Below are 22,980 nucleotides of genomic sequence, written 5' to 3' on the forward strand. Positions count from 1 at the left end.
TTTAAAACATTTCAAATGGCTGTTTGAGGCATTAACTTCAGTTTGAAGTGTTATGTTACAATTTTATTTTGCTCTATGGTTGTCTTAAGTGAGGAAAATATTAACCAGCTTTAAAAATACATTGACATACTTTCTTTTCTTCTTAGAGTAGCTCTGAATAGAACTTGTCTAATTATTTTTCTATTCCTGGATAACTTGTAGACAAGATTCCTTGTTCAATAGTGCTCTCTTCTCTCAGTGCAGTAACATGTGCTTTTTTTAATGGAGGATTTTATGGGTGGGTTTCAGGGGGGTGGTATGTATTGTTTCTGTTTATTTTTTACAGAATTCTTAATTTTGCTCTTTCACGGCCTTCTACCTTCACTACCATGACTTCAAGGAGCACATATCTTCCCTCTTCACTCCTGCTGCTCCAGAAGTAAAGCTTTCCTGAGGGTACTGTCCTGGTGCACTTTCTTTTAAGTCCCTTTTCTCTCGGCCAGTGTTGTGGATTACCAAGTTTCAGATTTGTTTTCTGCACATTAACACTTGGTATTAAACTTTCTCTTTCTGAAAGTTATCTTAGCTCTGCTTCTTGCAAGTTCTCTGCTTTCTTTTCTTCTTTCTTATGAAGTCACTCATGCCTTCCTTCCTCTCTCTTCTCATCCATAGACTTGCAACTTCACTTGGGACTCCACTGTTAGCTCCTTTGGAAGTTGATACTTACTTATTTGTAAGTTAAACACTTCCCAGATTTTAGTTGCTAAAAATATGAGAAAAGATAATTTCTAACTTGAATTTCCAAAGAAATGTGTAAATTTGTCAGGTAAGTTAAATCATATGAGTCCATTTAGCTCAACATGGAAGATAGGCCAAGGTAAAGAAAAAAAATAGAAAAACATGTATTTCAGGACTGGAGTAAGATTGCTATCTATAAAACATAGACAAGCAAAACTAGGATGAAAAATAAGTAAACTTAAAACAGCAAACTAGAGAAAAAAGTGAAAGTGAAAGTGAAAGTGTTAGTCGCTCAGTCATGTCCAACTCTTTGTGACTCCATGGACTGTAGCCCACCAGGCTCCTCTGTCCATGGGATTTCCCAGGTAAGAATATTGGAGTGAGTAGCTATGCTCTCCTCAGGGGATCTCCCCAACCAAGGGACTGAACCCAGGTCTCCTGTATCACAGGCAGATTCTTTACCGTTTGAGCCACTAGGGAATTATACTATAAAAACAGTATACAAATACATTTTCATTTTTAAATTATACAAAACCAGTCTATTTACTTCTTATAAGTGAAAGGAATGCTCAAAATATCACTGACTTAAATGTCAATATAAACCAAGTTCCATGGCTGACAGTCCCAGGCTGATAAAGCTTCTAGTTTTAGAAATCAGACTTAGATTCTCTCATTCTGCTGCTCAACACAAATGTTCCAACTCATGCTTTAAGATGACTCTTTAATCTACAGCCATTCTACTGACATTCCAACAAGGAAGAAAACAGGATCAGAATAAGAACAAAAATCCTCTCTTTAAAAACATACCCAGAAGCTTTTCTTGAAACTTCTTTCTAATTCTCATTGATTAGAACGTAGTCACATGACCACACTAGATCAGGAGAGAAGCAAAGAATATACTGTGGGTAGTCTGTATTTGGCTATAATTCAGGAGCTATGTTTCTGAGACAGGAGGGAAATAAATACTTAAGGACAATGTGTTTCCCACACCTTCACATAGATTACCATTGTTTTGAGATTGATCTATGTACTTTTAGATTCTTTTCTATTTATATATATATATATATATATATATATATATATATACACACATATATATACATATATATATCTACATATTTTTTCCAATATTTGATCAAACTTTACATAATATTATATGATATCTTTGAATAACACACACAAACACACACAGAGAGCTATTTAGTCTTTCTAAAGTCTGCACAGTGTTTAAAGCAACAACTATTTCTGTCACCTTTGAATTTTCAGCACATAAATTACAGATGGTCAGAACTCAATAAGATTATGATTATGATGGTACTCTGATAATTTAATCATTTTCCCTTGAAGAATTTTTAGAATGTTTCCTGTTTCTTGCTTCTTATAAGCAACAGAATTTGATCTTGCAATTTGGATTATATTCAATTGAAAATTGTTTATTGGAACTTACCACACTAATTCTAAAAATTAATATTTTTCATTATTTCAATAGATGTTTTGTCTCTGACACCACCACTGTGACAAAGCAGTATTATTAATTTAGTTTCATGTTGTCATTAATCTTATTTCTAAGCCTCTTCCCAGAAGCCACACACATCCCTTATAGCTCTTTCTTCAAACCCCTGCCCTCTATCATGCATTTCACACAATTATATAATTTTCAAGTCCCTCTAGAAATAGTTTAGCTTTCACTAGTCTGTCTATATTATCTATTTATCTATGTGTACCTGTGTGTGTGTGTAGCATTTTTACCTGAGTTCATGACACTTTCCCTCACTTGGAGCTTTATCCCTCATTTCTCTATTTTCTGTATTTTCTTATGTAGTACTTATCCCTATTTTAATCTTCTCAATTATAAAGTTCTCAAGCTAAGAGCTTTTATTTCATAGTGTTCTGTCTCCCTAAATATTTCTTCATACTGCTTTGCTCACAGTAGAATTCCAAAGCAAGTTTGTTGACTTGCTCTTTGCTGAGTGGTGAGAGAAACAAGTATTTTTATAAAACCCTAAATTGTGAAAGAAAAGAAATAGATTTCAAGGCTGTCTATGGCTTGAAGAGGGCTCTGTTACTATGAAGAAGTCATTGACTTTGTACATTTTTTCCATATCAAGCTATCAGCCAGGTCTTCGGACCTTAGTAGTCCAGATGCTAATGTTTTCAGCTCACATTGGTGGGGTGAACCTCCATGTACACTATCTGTACAACCCTGTACAGGGGAATCACAACCCTCCTTGTACAGAGCACAATCTGAGGTTCAGAGAAAGTGAGTAGCTTGCCAAAACTTATAGGTGAGCAACTGGCAGAATTGACCAGTTGCTGATAAACTTTTGCTGTTATGGTTTCTGTATTATCTCTTTCTACTAATCACTTACCCAGAAATTATTCATTGCTCTATTTTTTTTTTCTTTTTCATGTGTGTGGTTTTAAATCCTTACTCTTATTTTTCAAATTCTGATCTGCCCTGAGGCAATGCCCACTTTGGGGAAGCAACAAGGAGGAAGAGATTAACAGACACAATGGAGCATGTACGTGTGTATGAATGAGCAAGAAGGCATTGAGGGCAATTATAAGAATTTGAATACCCACTTCTCCCTAATAAGATAGAAAACCTTTGGAGGCTTTTAGGGAGAGTGTGGTATGATCTGATTGACATTAGGGAAAAAAGAATCATTTTGACTGCTGTATTGAAAATGGATTACAGAAGGAAAAAGCTGTAGACTGGTAGATAGTTAAGAGGCTATGGAAGTAGCCCTAAAGAGATGAAATAATGGTTTGCACCAGTGGGTATTAGTGGAGTAGTAAGAAATGATCATATAGGATTTACTATAGATTTATGGCCAGAGAAAATTGTTGATGCAGAGTATGAGGTATAATGGAGGAAAGAGAAGTCAAGGATAACTCAAAGATTTTTGACTAACTTGGAGATTGGAATTTTGCTTACATACACTATGACAACCATAAACTATGACAGGGAAGGCTGTGGGCATGCTGGGTGGTGGTGAAATCAGGAATTCAGTTTTGAACATGTTACCTTTGAGGTGTCCGTTCGACATTAAGAGGAAATGCTCAGTAGTACTAAGAAATGTGGGAGTTCCCATGTGGTGTGGTGGTAAATAATCCGCCTGCTAATGCAGGAGACATAGAGACAAGGGTTCAGTCCCTGAGTTGAGAAGATTTCCTAAAGGAGGAAATGACTACCCGCTCCAGTAATCTTGCCTGAAGAATTTCATAGACAAAAGAGCCTGGCAGGCTACGGTCCATGGGGTGGCAGAGTCAGACACGACTGAGCAACTGGGCACGGAGGCATGCACTAAGAACTGTAAGCCTGTAATTCCGGTGAGATGTCTGGGATGAAGAAACAAATTTAAAATTTGTCTACTTATAAATAAATCCTTGAGACTGGATGACTTTATCAGAAGTTGAAGTGCAGACAGTAAGAAAAGTGTTGGACATGTGTTGGATCTCTCTCCCCCTTCTAATTCTTACCAGGCTCCTTAGCTCTGAGAAAACAAGAACTCTGTGTTCTATAGTTTATGTGTTCCCCACAATGCCAGCTTCACATTAGGTCCCAATAAATTCTTACTGAATGCCAAATGGGAAGCAAGCTACAAGTTAGTTATTTATAAACTGCTGTGTTTCAGGCATTATCCTGCAGCATTAAAAGAGATTTAAAAATACTAGCATTTCTGCAGTTCTCAAGAGGAATGCTACCATCTTCAAAGAAGACTTTTTTTAATCATGTAGAGAGACTTTTTTTTCAAAACTTTCTGAGAAGTCGTCTTAAGGCTGTTTGTGAACAGAGCATATAGAAGCAATCTCTACCTGAAATGCCGAAACTGTAAATCCACATTTCAGTAAAATGCAAACCAAGGATAATGACCAAAATTGAATGAATTTTAATTCTCATTACTGTAAACTTTTCAATCATTCTAGAAATCACTTAAGACTGCTCTTTAAAGATGTTTTAAGAGCTCTGTAGTGGGGAAATGTAAGTTCTTGCTAAATGAGAAAGAACTAGCTCCCAGAAACAGTTTGTCTCTATGAGAAGCGAAGCTATAATGGCTGTTCTCCAAGTAATTCTGTGTGGCATTAAATGAAATACAAAACTAATAAGAGATACATATAGATGTCCTCACACATATATTTGGAGCATCTGCAGTCACCTTCTCCCTTGATTACAGTTGAGTCTTGTTAGGTGCTCAAATGTTTGCTTGTTTTTTAATCAGGGGAATTTGACTTTTTGTAATGCTTGCCACTATAAAATTTATCAAATTATAAACAGAAAACTCAGAATCATTAAGATTTAAATAAAATCCGAAGTAACCAAATGTCAGTCAAAAAGAAACCCAGAAATATCTTTCAAGACAGGGCTCTACTTTGACATATTCTTTCTGATATTAGTATGCAAATTTAAAACAAATTCCTCAAATGTGGTTGGTATATTCACATGAGTGACTGTTTAAAGATTCCAAATATGGCTTCAAAATTGTATAAAAGATATTTTTTTATTTCTATTCAGTACTGAAGTTAAACTTTTTGTTTAGCAGTTAAAATTCTCAGCATTGCAAAAAGCAGAGAAAGTGCATTCTCTGTTGCATGGCTTACCTTCATAGACAATATAAATTATTATCTTCTTTCATTTGTAGTATATGCCTCTGTATTTATAATTTCCAGACTAACATAGGCTATTATTTTATAGAATGAGCATCCTAAATAAAAATTACCAATCAATATAAACATAATTCCCTAAGATTATGTTCACAGACTCATACAGAACTTCATGGGTAAAATGCTCTTTAAAAGTTAGAATGGTCTCACCCAAAGCTGCACTCTCCTATACATGGAAGTTACCTTACTCATTAATTTTATCCCTAAACCACGACCAGAAATAGATGAAAATCTTGGCAATAGATGGCATTTCAATAGCCAACAGTAGACTTTAGGATTTATATTTCCTCAATTTATGAGATTTTCTCATCATAGCACCAGTCTTTATATCACCTTGCCTTTGACTGATGCAGTAGTCTGCTAATTTATATCCTGCTGCTGCTGCTGCTGCTAAGTCGCTTCAGTCGTGTCCAACTCTGTGCGACCCCATAGACGGCCTCCCACCAGGCTTCGGTCCCTGGGATTCTCCAGGCAAGAACACTGGAGTGGGTTGTCATTTCCTTCTCCAATGCATGAAAGTGAAAAGTGAAAGTGAAGTCACTCAGTGATGTCTGACTCTTAGCGACCTCATGGACTGCAGCCTACCAGGCTCCTCCGTCCATGGGATTTTCCAGGCAAGAGGACTGGAGTGGGGTGCCACTGCCTTCTCCAAATTTATATCTTATAACCCACCAAATTTTTTTAGTTCTACACATATTTTACTGAATTTTTGTTTGTCCTTGCCTGCAAGTTCTCTTGAAACTTTAAAGCCATTCCTGGACAGCATCATTCCCTTTAGCAAATACTCATTCTCTATTCTTTAGCTCTGATTCAAGACTGATTATTCACCACTTATCCGTGCTTGCCATCTATTAGACCAAGTACTTAATGATTCAGGTCCTTTATCTGATTGAATTGCTCCTTACTGTTTGCAATGTCTGCCAATTAAATATCACCTGCAAATTTAGAAAATTGCTTCTACAACCATTCACTAAGTCATTTGCATCTACATAATTTATTTCCTCTCACAGATTTCTTTTCATCCTTCTCCTTCATCAGTGTTAAAATCTTTCTTTATTAACACAAAATATTTTGGGCCTTTTTTTTCCTCTTTTACTTACATACATTCAGCTTATGTTATTTCCCACATCTGTGATTCCACTCCATCCTATGTGTATATATATATTGGATTATTTTTGAACATTCACTGTTCAGACATACAAACATGCACTCTTAAGACCACATGTACTTTTTCAACTTCTTGCCTGACAATAGCCGACATACTCTGGGATATTCAATAAGACCATTAATACTTATTCAATATAATTTGAAAATTAAAATCTTAGTTATTATCTAATTTAAAGTGTCTATGAGAACTTCTTTTCTCTTTATACATTTTATTCTGGTTCACTTTGCACAGCTACCTTTTCTTTCTTTTTTTAATATTTATTTATTTGGCTCTATCAGGTTTCAGTTGAGTTGTGCAGGATCTTTGTCATGGAGGATCTTCTGTAGTGGTTCACAAATTCTCTACTTGTGGCACATAGGGTTAGTTGCCCTGTGGCATTTGGGATTTTAATTCCCAGACCAAGGATCAAACCCACATCCCCCACATTGCAAGGCGGATTCTTAGCCTCTGGACCACACAGGAAGGTCCCCAAAGCTACTGTTTCATTTCACAAGGTTCATAAGCATTGTCATGGGGTAGGTTTGTGTGGAGGGAGAAGTTCTTTGGTGAGGGAAGTTTCATTGGTGGGTACAGATATTTTCAAGGCTGGTTTGTAGTCATGGGAAGAGAGAATGGAAATACGTATGGATTTGTGTGTGTGTGCATGAACCATGGGACATATGTAATGATCTTCAGGCACCCAATGGAGAACCTTCTTCATCCACAAACATAGTTCCCCACCCACTGCATTCTCCTGATCCAGGGGGTGGCTTCTTCAGCTTCTGCCCTTTGTCCTAGCTAACCACCTCTGTCTTCTCCAGATTGAAGGAGCCGTCTCAACCCTGACTTCGTAAAGAATGGAGATGAGAGTGGCATTAACCATTGTGCTCCCCACAACTCGTACTGTGACATAGACAATCCAACTATGGGCTTATCTTTATGCCTGAAGCCTTCCTGATGGCTCCACAATTCCCTTCTTCAGTATGGACGGGAAAGGGGGCAACTCACCACATTCTCGGGTTCTCTAAACTCTCCTCCTGAGTGAGCTCCCTCTTTCCTTCAGTGTTTTTTTTTTTTTTTTCTTTGTAGCAAAAGCAATTATAACTGTCTTCCTTTATCCAAGCTCAAGTACCTTAGGACCTTAAATAACCACTTTGTGCACCATCTTCATGTTAATTCAGTACTCCCAATTTAGTTTTTATAATGGAGGTGAGAAAAAGGCCTATACTTCTTAAACTTTTTTGCCCTAGGCATCATTCATATGGGTTCCAGATACATTTACTTATCTTTCCTTGACAATTCCATTTGGATCTCCTTCAGTCATCCTAAAATCAAAATGTCTACAGTCAAGCTCTGTATCTCTGCTGCCCTTTTCCAATCTGGTCTCCTTCTGTATTCCCTATTTCTGTCATTGAGTGTCCGTCTGCTCATGTTCCTGTGCTAAATTTCTCACCAAGTCTCAACACCTCCTTTCTCTTCTCCTCGAATTTATCAAGTTCAAGTCAGTTTTTCTTGGAATATTGATAGCTTTCTCAAAATCACTTTTGGGAGCTATTGCTGTTGTTTTAGTTTACACATCTTTAATTCCTCTCTAGATTGTTGAAAAAGACATTTGTCTTTTCCCTTCTTCACTTGAATGCATCCTTGGCCTTAGCCTGAGTTATCTTTCTTAAACATAAATTAAATCCTACTTTTCTCTTATGTAAAAGCCTTTCATAATTTTCAGTGGCTAAATGATACGGTCCAAACTCTTTAGCATGGCAAGCACACTTTTATAATTAACCCTATTGTTGCCCTCAAACTCCTACTCATCTTCAAAATCTAGCTCGCTTTTCTTTTCTTATGCGTATCTTTTCAGCTCCCCAGAGAGACTGCCACTCTACCCCTGGGTTACCATGGCACCCTGTATGCATTACCCTATGGCACTGATTGCACTGTTTTAATGATTTATCTACACATTTGTCTTTCATGTACACCGCGAGATCTTTGAAGGCAGGAACAATGTCTTCCATTCCTTTGTGTCCATGATGCTAGGCACAGTGCCCAGAACATACCATGCATTCAAAAACATGAGGGGAATGAAATGATGAATATAGGGCATTCTGCTTGGCATACAAAATAAATATAACCTCAGCTCTCTGGTCTCCAAAATAGGGACTATGGAAATAAAAGGAAAAGATCAGTCAATCTCTCTCTCTCTCTCTCTCTCTCTCTCTCTCTCTCTCTATATATATATATATATATATATATATATATATATATATATATATATATTTCCAAAGAGTCATTTGAAAAGAAGTGAAAAGCGTGTACTGAGAAGACTGAGTTATCAAAAATGGGAATGGTTTGAAATCTTTATGATCAAAGCATGAGTTTAGCTGAGGTTGAAATTATAGGAAGATGAAGTGAGCGAGGACAGCCAAAGCAGATGGAAGCTGAATGCGACCTACATGGAGTGTGATAAAATGTAGGAAAATGAGACATAGTCTGCAGAAAATAACGTATACCTTTCTAAGGAGCTTTAATTTTTCTTAAAAAAAAAAAAAAAGGAAAAGATGAAGCCAGGTTTTTGAGAAAAAAGTGAGATTTTTCTGAGATGTTTAGAGATGCAAATGTTTTTAGTCACTCCCCAAATCCTTTTCTATGTAATCTTATTTTTGATCTTCAACTATATCCAACCAAACTCCATCTGAACCGTCTTTGAATTTGCACATCTAAAAAAATAAAACACACACACACACACAACCTGTGCTGAGTTGTTTCTGAGTATGATCTTCTTCACTGTCTGTGACTTGGTTTATTAAAATGCTTTTAAACCAAACTTAGACTAGAATGCCTGGGTTTGAGTCATGAATTCTCCACAGCTTGGCTAAGTGACCATGGGCAAGTCACTTTAGCTCTCTGTTTCATCATCCACACTACTGGTATAATAGGACTGCCTACCTCAAAAGGTTGCTGTGAGTACGGAATGCTAATACATGCAAAGTTTGTTCAGTTGATTTGGCAAAAGTAAGCTCTACATAAGTGCTAATAATTATTCTTTGGTCAATTTTAAACTATGTTGTTGTTTTTTGTTTTCATTCTCTATGGCACCTGTCTTGTCACTGCATCAAGTATATCAGTGACTGAAATATGTGGCTCTAACTCCAATAATATCCTATTTTTTATTATAAAACACAGCATATAAAACAGTTCCAAGTTACATAACCCAGGGTTTTAGCTCTTTCCTTATAAAAGTACTAAAAATTCATATTTAATCTATTACCTTTTTATTAATTGCCTACTCTACTACATTAGACTTCCTTTTAGATTTCTATCATCTATCAGTTTCTTATTTTCAAATTCTAGTTCATATCTTTTATAGCTTTATTTATGGGGATCTAAGTATTTTCTTACAGATTTTACACTTTTAGTGTAGCAGTGAAGCAGTGAGGATAACAATGCATCATAATTTTGCAAATATTTTCCAGCCTATATTTGTAATTTAATTTAGTCATTATTGGTTGTGACTTATTGATAATTTAAATTTTTGTATACGATAATTTAAATTTTTGTATACGTATAACACGGAGGTGATGGCACCCCACTCCAGTACTCTTGCCTGGAAAACCCCATGGACGGAGGAGCCTGGTAGGCTGCAGTCCATGGGATGGCAAAGAGTCAGACACAACTGAGCGACTTCACTTTCACTTTTCACTTTCATGCATTGGAGAAGGAAATGGCAACCCACTCCAGTGTTCTTGCCTGGAGAATCCCAGGGACGGGGGAGCCTACTGGGCTGCCATCTATGGGGTCGTACAGAGTTGGACATGACTGAAGCAACTTAGCAGCAGCAGCAGCATATGTGTAACAATTGATAGTTTCCATGTCACTTATTTGATTATTTTTATGTTTCTGAAAGATACCTTTTATTTTTTCTTTCTGGTATCCATCTTTTCCATGCTTTGATAACAACTTGGCTGCTTTCTTGGGGAATCAACATTTTCCCTTGCTTCATCTGAGTACTGAGTACCACTTCTTCCCAGCCATATCAGTGCTAGAATTGTGTGTAAAACTGAGGTTTTGATGGTGAGAAAGACTCTATGTTCATACTGGGGTGGAAGGGAAGATGGAACTTATGTCTGGACCTGCTGAAGTCACTTTGTAGCCTGAGAAGGAGAGCGTACCTGAGGACTGGGACAACACAATGGAAAGCGAACTGAGATATAGAGACAGCGCTTTCAAGGCCTGAGGACATGAGCCTGGATCTCATCCCTGCATGGCTGTGAAATATTAAATTATCTTTTCACTTCAACTGGATTGCCATTTGCAACCAACAACATCTAATTAATCTAGCTGAGAAAAAACCAGAAAGGTTATTTTTAAGATGAAGAATTCCTGAATCAGTTTATAAGCAGTTGGGAAGAAAAGATGTGATGGAAACTAAAGACATAAAAGGAAAGTAAAGAAAGATAGAGAGGCAATTTAAATTTCACTCTATGCTGATTAGCCTCAGATGTATCTGATCACCCCAGAGTCCTATGGAACTCTAGATGCATGTATCAAATACTTATTTCATTTTCTGTTTGGATAACTCCAAGGGCATACCCACAGTGGTTAAGGGGTTGGGCTCTGAAGTCAAATATCTTAAGCTCTTGTAGTGGTGCTATGTGACCTCAGACAAGGTGCGTAGAATCTTATCTATGTAATAGGAACAAAAGTTGTATCTATTTCATAGAATTGTTAGGAGGATTTAAGGAGTCAGTACTCATAAAGCTTTGGAATAGCATCTGGCTATTGTACAGTGTTAGTAACTATTACTCTTTCCAAAATGTTACTCTTGATCCCACACTCCCCACCCTCCACCAAGTATTTCCTTCCTTAGTTTTCCCTATGCCAGTAAACAGTCCAGTCTCAATTCAATTTGGTTGTGACCAAATATAACAAGCTATATAGTCAATGGACAACAGGCTTAAAGTGATAGGAACAAAAGCCCAAAATTTAACCTGGTAATAAAGATAGAAACTTCTTTTAAATAAGGCCAAACTTAGCAGGCTTTGGGAGGCTGGTTGACTTTATTAATGAACTATGAGATGTCATTGAACAAGTTCACAGAAGTGTTATTATCTAATGTATGTCTTAAAATGTCCCTTGACTGCTATTCATTCTTTTTTGTCACATCTTTCTAGATACTAACTTTCAGCAGTAAACCAAATGTACAAAATAGTTGCCTCAAATAAGGTTACATTTTAGTAGTGGAAGATAGATGAACAAGAAGATATAGTAAGACGGTAGTATGTGTTAAGAACACAAAACAAGGGAGTAGATAGTAGTTGTTTACAGGGTGGCTATGAAGGCCTCTCTAACATCTTTTTAGCAGAGACTGGGAAAATGAGGTGGAGAGAAAGATACCCGGGGAAGAGTAATCTAGAAAGATGGGATAGAAGTACAAAAAGTCAAGTTCAGCAAGTGTGAGGAAGAGCGAGGAAGTCTGTGGGCCTGGAGCATGGTGAGGGAGGAAGAGATGGGATTTCAAAGAAAGTTCACTGGGCAGAGTAATTTTAAGGACAGTGTTTACTCTTGGGATTAAAAGGCTATCAAATGGCTTTCAGCAGAGGAGTGACTAGATCACTCTGGCTGCTGTGTTCAAAATATACTGAGGGCAGTTAAGAGTGGAAAGAGGTGGGAAAATGGGAACAGATGAAGCCTTTTACTGCTGCTGTAGCTAAAAAGATAAGAAATAAAGCTTTTGAATAAGAAGATATCATTGACTTTGCTCTTTCCTACATAGTCTATCAGCAAATTCTACTAGTCCACATTCAAAATATATGTTGAACTTACTGTATATATATATTTAAACTATGAAACCTGATGAAGATTTCACCCATCTATCAGAGTCAGCAGATAAGATGAAACCTGTTTGTCTTCCCTGAAAAGAATTCCTGAATTCATTTGCTATGCTAATAGGCACAATAGTTTTATCTTGCCAATGTGGAGACTGCAGTTCAAAGAGGTTAAAAACTCTGAGGCTTACAAGGCTGGTAACTGTGTTCCCAGTGTTCACAGCTAATGTCTGTTTCAATCCAAAGTCTGTGTTGCCACTAAGGATTAGAGAAGAGGTAGAAGGATGCCGAGGTTAAAGAGTAAGAAAACAAGGACTCACACTAGATTCACATAGTCTTTGAGTAAACCATGAGCTTTAACAACTAGAAATGAGAAGTGTCAGTAATGGAAAGTAGGACTAGGAGGAGAGACTTGAAAAGTATGGAAAATGTTTGAAACAGCCACTGTGGAGACTGAAATTTAAAAAAATCAATAAATTAAAGGACAATGGAGAATCAGTGAAGGCTCTGTTGATGACATTAGCTAGTATGACACGGAAGTGAATTCAGTCCGCCAAGTTCATGGCCTTCTCTAGCAGCCACGTGCAGGATCAGAGAAGTGTGGATGGGGATAAACATAGGGAGAGTACAGAAAAAGATGGAGAGCTGTGGATGACTTGAGCAGAAATATATGCTTATTTTGAGTTTCAACAGGGTGAGAATTCACTTCTGTCACTTTCATTATATACTAGAGGCCAAGAAAATTTGCCGATTTTTTTAGACATGCGGGAACCTGATTTCGGTTCTTCATTAGTGAGATGCATGCTACTTTCCTTTCGTTTTGTTTTGCCAGTTACCTGTGTGCTTCTGAGGGGGACTTGTCTTATCATCTCTACCAGACAGACTTCACAATATTTTCTTCTCATGCAACTTTCTAGCAAATTTCAGTATCAACATAGATGCCCCTTACAATAATCATTTGGGGCCATTTTTTTTCAAAAAATATTTTTGCAGAAAAATTGAGCATAAAATACAAAAAGTTCCCATATATCTTTCTCTGGTCTGCCACCCCTCCATTCCCCAATACAATTTTTCTTAACATCTTTCATTAGTATGGTACATTTGTAGCAACTGACGAACCAATACTGATACATTATTATTAACTAAAATCTACAGTTTATATCACGGTTCACTCTTTTATGGGTTGTGATAAATGCATGGTGTCATGTATGCACCATTAAGTACCATATAAAATCATTTCACGGCCCTAAAGATCCCCTGTGCTTCACCCATTTGTCTCTCCCTATCTTGCCCAATTGGGGGCCATTTTAAACTCCAACTCCTTTTGTCTCCTATAATATTTCTACTGTGACCCACAGGATCAGCTTCTGTTAATACATTCCATCCCTGGAACTTCTATATTTCAGTCTCTGGTAACCTCTTTCCATTCTCCTAGTTCTTCTCATGTCTTCACTTAGACTTTACGTGTTTTTCAACCTCATATTCATATTCTGATTCCTTTTTCCAAAATTTTATCCGGTTCCATACCCCAAGTCATGATATACTTCCTTGAACATTTTAAGTTTTCTTTTATCTCCCTAAATTTCCTTGCCGAGTTCACCCAGGATATCTCAACTTTGATTATGGATGTTTTCATCTTCATTGCTTAGGCAGCATCGTTTTGGCAATTCCAGCCCTGGTTGAGGGGTACCTCTTTGGGAGACACACAATCAACTGGAGCATTACCAGCTCCTGATACTTGCATTTTACATCTTCTCTTTTGTGTTTTCTTTCCTTCCCATGACTTTTTGATCAATCCCTGTGATGAAATCTCTTCTCTTTGAAATTCCAAGAGTGTTTTTTATCTTCCTGACTTATATGAGTTGTGTTGTAAATGCTGATAATGTAAAATAAAGTTGTCAAGATCATTCTTTAACATGTACCCATTAGAATCTAAATATTATAGTGATTTGAACCCCACTTTTCTCAGATGGTGATATTTATATCATGTCATCTTTGAACTATATTTATATTCCACATGACCTTCACAACATTTTTATCCAAATATAAAATAAAGGCATGCTTAAAAGTCTTTTTTTGCTTACCAAATTATACCTTTGTACAAAATGTATATATTCAAATTCAATCTCTGTTGAACAACCTGTGACCATAATGTTTCAGGTGTAAAATATTTCTGGATTGAGTCATCATTACCTTGCTGCTGTTACTGCTGCTAAGTCACTTCAGTCGTGTCCGACTCTGTGTGACCCCACAGACGGCAGCCCACCAGGCTCCCCCGTCCCTGAGATTCTCCAGGCAAGAACACTGGAGTGGGTTGCCATTACACAATATATTGATTCATTAGACTTTAAAAATACTATCCAAAAAAAGAACTCAGTCCTCCTTCATTGTTTTCTTAATTTTTTGTACTTCCATCCTAAACTTGATATACTTGCTATTTTCTATAGTATCAAGGTCTCTGTGTTCTTCTCACTTTTGTTCTTTTACATCAGAGAAAATAATTTATCAGCCACATTAACTCACTCATAACAATTTCTCCTAAACTGAACAGAACATATCTCTAATTTATCTATTTCACATTGAAACATCTTTTGGCCAGATCTGTGTTCTCATAAATTTTAAGAGCATATTAATTGCAGAAAGTTATAAAAGTAGTGATGCAGATAAGGAATGGAGGAGACTCTGCTACACTGTCAGTGTTTAAATCAATTCTATATGTTCAGTTCCGTTCAGTCACTCAGTCGTGTCTGACTCTTTGTGACCGCATGAACCGCAGCATGCTAGGCCTTCCTGTCAATCACCAACTCCCAGAGTTCACCCAAACCCATGTCCATCGACTCAGTGATGCCATCTAACCATCTCATCCTCTGTCGTCCCCTTCTCCTCCTGCCCTAAATCCCTCTTCGCATGAGGTGGCCAAAGTATTGGAGTTTCAGCTTCAGTATCAGTCCTCCCAATGAACACCCATGACTGATCTCCTTTAGGATGGACTGGTTGGATCTCCTTGCAGTCCAAGGGACACTCAAGAGTCTTCTCCAACATCACAGTTCAAAAGCATCAATTCTTTGGCACTCAGCTTTCTTTGTAGTTCACTTCCTTGCTCTCCCTGGTGGTATTTTCCAGTTTAAGAATTACGCACATACCTGATTATGTATATACATGATTCTTGACATCCAGTTATAGTGGAAAGTCCCTTTAATATGAGATCATCCCAATCTGATGTCTCAGTGGCAGCCTTGGAAATCAATGTCGAACAATCATATGAACTCAGAAATTTCCCATGTTCCCTCTCTGGATCACTTTAAATGTATTTTTCCATAATCATTGTGACAAAGACTCTAGAAAACATTCTTTTAATTTTTGTTTCTCCTTAGGAAGGCAGACAACCTTGTTAATTTCATGTCTTATTTCATGTATAGAGGTATTAAATGGCAGTATTTACTGTTACTTAAAACATACTTAGATCCATGAAAAATGTCTACACTAGTAAAAAATACATAGCAATAATAAGCTCACTTTTCTGGACCTCGGTCATACATTACTATGCCAATTCAATAGTGATATTTTGCTCTACAGTGGTAAATAAACCTGATAAAATTTTAATATGATGTGTGTATAAGCCAGATAAAATTTTAATATGATGAGTCTTGAATAATCTAAATTACTTTATGATATTTTTACTGCATGACTGTTTGTATATTTGAACTGACATTTTTCAGTTGCTTAAAATTAGAGCATACTTCTCTATTGGGGACAGAAGACAGTTAAAGAGAATGCTGTGAACCCCCCATGTAACATTACAGCAGTCACCTGTAATGCTGGCCGTCCTCTCCACAAGAACATGTTCTCTTCCTCTACCACCCTCTTCGTTTCCTTCCATCTTGCCACCTGTCCCAGCAAACTCTTACCTAGGCGTCTTCTCTTTCTGCTTAATAAGTACTTCTGAAAGCCTAGTCAGAATGGCTAAATATCTTTTTGAAGAAAGTAAAAATCTAATTGCAGGAAATAGTGTTAGTTGCTCAGCTGTGTCCGACTCTTTGCGACCCCATGGACTGTAGCCCTCCAGGCTCCTCTGTCTGTGGTATTCTCCAGGCAAGAATACTGGAGTGGGTTGCCATTTCCTCCTCCAGGGAGTCTTCCCGACCCAGAGATTGAACCCAGGTCTCTGGCATTGCAGGCAGTTTCTTTACTCTCTGAGCCGCCCGGGGGGCCCCAAACTTGGCCGGGGGAGGGGTCTAAGTAAAAGTACACAGTAACAGCATGGATCACAAGTCCCTTGAAAGTCTATAATCTGACAGATTAGGTTAGTAGTTCTAATTGCAGTAAGTAAATACATTTATAGTTTTTCTAGCTAAAAAATCACACATTTGTCAGTCAGCTTTTTTAAACCTGAATTTTTGCTTCGTGAAAGGACCCTGCTGATCTTTATATTATCATATAATGATATGCTCTTCCATGCAGATAAAAATAAATTATTATGAAGAACATCTGATGCGAAGAACTGACTCACTGGAAAAGACCCTCATGCTGGGAAATATGGAAAGCAGGAGGAGAAGGGGACAACAGAGAATGAGATGGTTGGATGGCATCACCAACTCGATGGATGTGAGTTTGAGCAAGCTCTGGGAGTTAGCGATGGACAGGGAAGCCTGGTATGCTTCAGTCCATGGGGTCGCAAAGAGTTGGACACTACTGAGCGACTGAACTGATGAAGAACATCATACTATTGCCGTGTGTGATTTTTATGTAATCAAGCCTTAGAATGATTTTAAAAGGTTATAGTTGGATGAAATATTCCCACTAAAATATTTGTACTCCTCATTTCATAGGTGAGGAAGTAAGTCTAAAAAATTTAACTAACTGGAGCAAGCACACACCAAATTAAAAACAGCAGCAACATCAGACTAATTTTAATGCTTATTACTTTTAACTAGCATTTATTAATAGTAAGTGAAGTTTACTATTACTTGTCCACTAAGATAACTCTTACAGATTTTTATCTACACTATCTACAGAAAAAAACTTATATAATGTTTCTTCCTTTTCCTTATATTTATTTTAATATAATTGTTTATTTGGGTTCAGTTCAGGCAGGACACCTCAGAAATACAAAGATAGGATGCTTGTTTTATGTTTATAGTAGGGAACCTAAGGTAAAGAGTCATAGATTGAATAAGAGGGTGAGGATTGATGATTCCTGTTTTCCTATTAAAATGCTTATATTAACCTTTTGCAAATAAAATTACATATGTAAAGCATTTATTAAATAAATTGGTACTATTTTTCAAGATTTAAAGAATATGAAAAACAGCTTTATTATTTTTCCTGCCACTGTCCTCAACACTTCTTATTTTTTTCTCTCCTACATCTCTTGGAAACAACTTAGATCCTTTCGTTTTCAGAATAGTTTTATAAATAATTACAGATCTGGCAACAAGGGAATATTTTTTAACTGGGTTAACTCAACAAAGAATAATGATAAATTCAGGGTCAAATTTTTAAAAAAACCTCACAAATTGAATAGGCTGTGTATCAGTCAAAAATAGGCATAAACTGTAGGCTCTTCAACCCTCTAAAGACAGTAACTGCTTTGGGTGAGTTCCTTTTTTCTATAGCTCATTCACTGAGAACACACTTCAGTTAGACAATAGAAAGAAGCTAGAGCTCAAGCAGAAAGTCAGAACCTTATTAGCTTGATGCGTCAGAGGATGGTGTTTGAGGCATACAGACTGTTCAGAAATCAAAAGGGACTCACATAACAGGGGGAGCCACAGAGAAAGAAGCCCCATAATCTGTGTATAAGCTTCCCTCAAATCATTGGTTGACTCCTAACCAACACAAGCATAAGAATAATTCTAGTTATCTAGAATAAAAAAGTTACTGAATGAACTTAATGGAAATTGGAGACGGCAAAGAAACAATCAATAACCTGAAAGCACATCAAGATATATTAACTAAACTAAAGGTCAGAGAGTAAAATATCATAATAAAATAAATAAGACCTCAGGGATGGCCACCCCTACACTATAAAAAAGGAGCAAAGTACAAATGATGGCTAACTTCTCATCAGAAACAACATTTGGCAAAAGACAATAGAATGATATATTTAAAATCATGAACATTTAAAAAAATATGTATGGTAATGAATGTTAACTAGACTTATTGTGGTAATCATTTGCAATATATCCATACATCAAATCAGCATGTCATAAACTTGAAACTATTGATATTATGTTGTAAACATTGATAAATAACTACATTATATATGTATGTTAACCAGGTTGTGTATCAACGTTATTGTGATATAATAATGAAAACATTTATGATTTTATGAAAAATTATTTTGAATGATAATTTTGCTTTGATTTTTGAAATAAAAAGTTACTCTTGCTTTAAAATCACCAGCCTTGATTTTAGGTATAAAATAAAAAGTAAAAAGAAAAAGATAATTTGATTATAAGTGACTGTGTTCTGAGACTCAGTGCTCTTGTCAAACATAAATCAAAATTAGCAGTGTCACTATTTGAAATATTTGAAAACACTAAGTACCTACCAAAAATAATCCTATCAACTCAGAATTTGTTATATGCTAAAAATATTACTCAAAAATGAAGGTAAACAAAGACATTTTAAGGTAAGCTAATGTAAAGAGTATATGCCACTTGTAGGATTGGACTTCAAGACATTCTAAAGGGAATTTCTTCAGGTTGAAGTAAGTGATACCAGTTAGAAACAGCCCCAGAAATAGTAGAAAAATAGTTAAAATATTAGACACTGTCTCCCTTCCTTTTGTACCTTTGAAAGTCAATTGATTAAATAAAAAGTATAAAATTTTACTTTGGAGTTCATTAAATATAAATATATAACCACAATAACACAAAGGCTATGGTGAGTATAAATGGAATTATATTGCTGTACATTTATTATTTTTTAAATGAGAAGTGACATGATTTTAATCTACATAAAGTATGATAAGTTAAGAATGCACATTACCATCCTAGACTAACCACAAACAAACAAACAAAAACCAAATAAATACAAATAAGAAGCTAAATGGGAAATGAAATCAAACACAAAAAATCAGCTAACCCAGAGGAAGGCCAGAAATGAAGGAACAGAGGGAAAAATGAGATACACAGAAATCAAATAGTAATTTATAGACATAAATATGACTATTCAACTCATTAGGAAAGCATAATATTTAAAAATGTGGTGCACTTTAGTAATAGAGCTTCCAAAAAGGAAGCAAAAACTGATAGGAACAGGGATAAAGTAATGGGGAAATTTAAAACACTTCTCTGAGACTTGCAAGAACAAGGAGAACAATATAAGTTAAGAGTAGCTTTATCTTATTTAGATCAAAAAATGAAATGATCAGTTCTTAAGTGATCAGAACCTTATTTCTTGAACTTGTGTTTTAAAAGAACACAATGACATTAATTGTGTTTGGAAGAGGCATTGTGACTTCATCATGTACCAAACAGTGATAATATGGTTGGAGCATAACTTTGGTAAAGGTAAATCCTTGCTCTAAATATTTTTTAGGACATATTTTGAAATTTAGGTTTGTATTGTCATCAATTTTTCTTTCCACAAAGTTCATGAAATAGTGTAGACTGAGACTTGCATACACCACCACCACGTAAGGCCTTGCCTTACACTTATTTTAAAAGAAATTAACTTTCAAGGGTTATAGTCAACTTTAGATATGTGATAGACAAACAAATACTTACCTTAAACACTAGTTCTCCTACCAAGCCATTCCATGTTCCATCTTCTTGTGGGCTTCCATACTTGTGATCCGGTGCAACATAAATTTCATAGTTAAAACCCAGGTAGTTGGATAAGGCATCCAGAACATCAATGGAGAAGCCTTGGTATTTTTTCGGCTTACCCAGGACATTTTCAGACACCATTACAAAAGGTTCTTCCTACATGGAATTAAAAGAAATCGCTGGTGTCAATCTATAGTGCTCCTTTAAAGCAAAGATTAATTCTTCAAAGAATTCAGCTTACAGTTTAAAATTGATTTGTACTGTGAGCGAATAACTTTGAAATAAAACTTATGTGTTATTAATGCATCATTTTATCAAACTGTTTAATCACCCAGTTTCTTGTCATCTCTCATTTAATTATTAGTATATCAAAAAATTAGATGCAAGTGATTACAAAATTTCAGGAACCATAAATTCATTTCTCTTGCCACTTCAGGATGAACCTAAGATTCATCAAAAATATAATCATATATGAATTTATTGTTTCTATCCTTGGGTAGTTATTGTCTATATTTGTCAAAATACATAAAATATTTTCAGAGATATAATAGACACAAATTGTTTTGAAAAGATACAAAAATTCTAAGAACTTACAATTTAGCTAAAATTTATAATATCACATTTACTGGGAGTTGTTTGCTAAGTAATTTTGAAACTTGGATATAAACACATATTTCATTGCAAAAGTAGTTTCTCCACTACTGTTATGAGAAATTCACTTACCTTTCTGGTAATCTGTGTAATTTAGTAAATTTAGCAAATTGGTTTTCATTTCAACCTCTTTCATCTTTTTGCACTGTTGTGCTGTTACAGTTAACAAATGGTCTCCTTTCACTTTTTAGAGCACCTAGTGTTACGAGCACTAAATTGGTCTGACACATGCTGGCAGACTACAGAAAATTAGATAACCTATTTCTTAATTTCCTAAACTTGTTCAGAAAACTTTCAGCAACAGTAATATTTACAGATAACCATCCACAGTGTATACATCTACCTAGTCCTGTGGGCAGGTTATCATCTATCCTCCGTCTAAGCCAGAATACCTAAGGATTGTAACCTTAAGGATTCACAAAATAGCCTTTATTGAGTTGTAAAATAATACTTGGCTTTTGGCTCTTACTCAAAGACACTAAGTCAGTGCCTTATAAAATCAGCTGCATCTATGATAGGAATATTGTTCACCATAACATTCTGCTGCTGCTGCTGCTAAGTCGCTTCAGTGGTGTCAGACTCTGTGCGACCCCATAGATGGCCTCCCACCAGGCTCCCCCATCCCTGGGATTCTCCAGGCAAGAACACTGGAGTAGGTTGCCATTTCCTTCTTCAATGGATGAAAGTGAAAAGTGAGTGATGTCGCTCAGTCCGACTCTTAGCAACCCCATGGACTGCAGCCTACCAGGCTTCGCCAGGCAGGAGTACTGGAGTGGGGTGCCATTGCCTTCTCTGATCATAACATTCAATTCTCCATAAATATTACCATAAGTTTTTATATTGTTCAGAGGCAGTAGACCTTTATTTTGCTTCAGTAATGCCTTTTTTAAAATAATGAAAATAAAGTAAAAAATTATTTAGATAAACTATTTCACTTTAGATACCCAGGAGACCACGATGCTCATCTATATATAACTATGTTGACATTGTGGTATTTGTAATTTTCAAAAAAATCTTGATTTTCCAAATTGCTGATACTTTTTTATTAAAAAAATGGTCTTGTTTAACTGTTTATAACTTATCTTAGAGCAAAATAGATTAGTAAATTAACAGCTGGATGAAGGAGATGACTGCTATTTGCTCCCCAGTAGTGGGAACAATTAATTGCTCTTCATTAATTATACATATCTGTTTTCAAATCAGCAGTTGAGAATATAGACAATCCACAATCTCCCTTTAGGCAAAATGAGACCATGTAACCAGTTCTGAGAAGTGTGATGTAACCAGGGTGCTTTGTGCAACTGTTTCTGTGTCCTTTCTACTTCTTCCAGCTGGCATGAACACATAACAACTGGAAGTTCTGGTAACTATCTTAGCTCACACATAATAGAGAAATAATACAGAAGTGTATGTCCTTGACATTTGAAATGCTATAGAAGACTCACACTGACTCTCTACTGTTCTAAAACATAAAAAAAAAAAAGAAAGAAAGAAAACTTCAATTTCTTAATGTTGTTAAGCTCAAGATATTTTTGTTTGTTTGTTTTTTACCAGTATTTGATGCTAATGAACAAAGATAGATTGATATATATCAATAGTTTGGAAACTTTGAGAATAAATGAAAATTTTTAACAATTCTGACTTGTTTAATCTAATGATATCAACTAAATAAAAAATAAAAATTCAACAAATCCTTTAATACTATGCATAAAATACAGAACATTTTCTTGATTCCAAATTAAAACTTCCATCTAATATAGCAGAGTTTATCACTGTTCATTATATAACCTAGTTAATGATGATGCATTGCACAATGCATCTGTGACCTGAAGTCACAAAGTCGTTCAGAATAGGTCAAAGAAATTCCAAAATAAAGACCATATTCAGAGAGCATGAAAATAAGATCAGGAAATTCTAGAATTAATTGGGCATTGATGATTTATATTATGCTATGCATGCTGGCAACAGAGAGCATGTACTTATTTCCTTATACACATCTCATTCATTGTTATATTCTGAACATCTACCCATCAACAAACTAATGGAAAGATGTTTCTTAAAGATCTTATTGGTCCTCCACTAATAATTTTGACCATATATATTCTTTATTTAGCCATTGACTTAAAATCTAACAAATCTCTTAGGTTCAGCAGCAATTTAATCACCAGGAAATGGAAAACCAGTCTTTAAGGTGACATTTGGA

At 35.9% G+C, this 22,980-nt stretch overlaps 1 protein-coding gene across 2 annotated transcripts in view; it reads right to left on the minus strand.

Moving 5' to 3' along the window:
* The window catches only part of GRID2 (glutamate ionotropic receptor delta type subunit 2), a 1,614,208-nt gene that overhangs the window by 341,789 nt on the left and 1,249,439 nt on the right, over positions 1 to 22,980 (minus strand). For both annotated transcript variants that reach the window (XM_068975313.1, XM_068975312.1), the window contains one exon: positions 20,085 to 20,282. In XM_068975313.1, coding sequence (XP_068831414.1) covers positions 20,085 to 20,282 — 198 coding nt within the window. The remainder of the gene's footprint in view (positions 1 to 20,084; positions 20,283 to 22,980) is intronic.

Source organism: Capricornis sumatraensis, chromosome 7, assembly GCF_032405125.1.
Source record: "Capricornis sumatraensis isolate serow.1 chromosome 7, serow.2, whole genome shotgun sequence".
Taxonomy (NCBI): domain Eukaryota; kingdom Metazoa; phylum Chordata; class Mammalia; order Artiodactyla; family Bovidae; genus Capricornis; species Capricornis sumatraensis.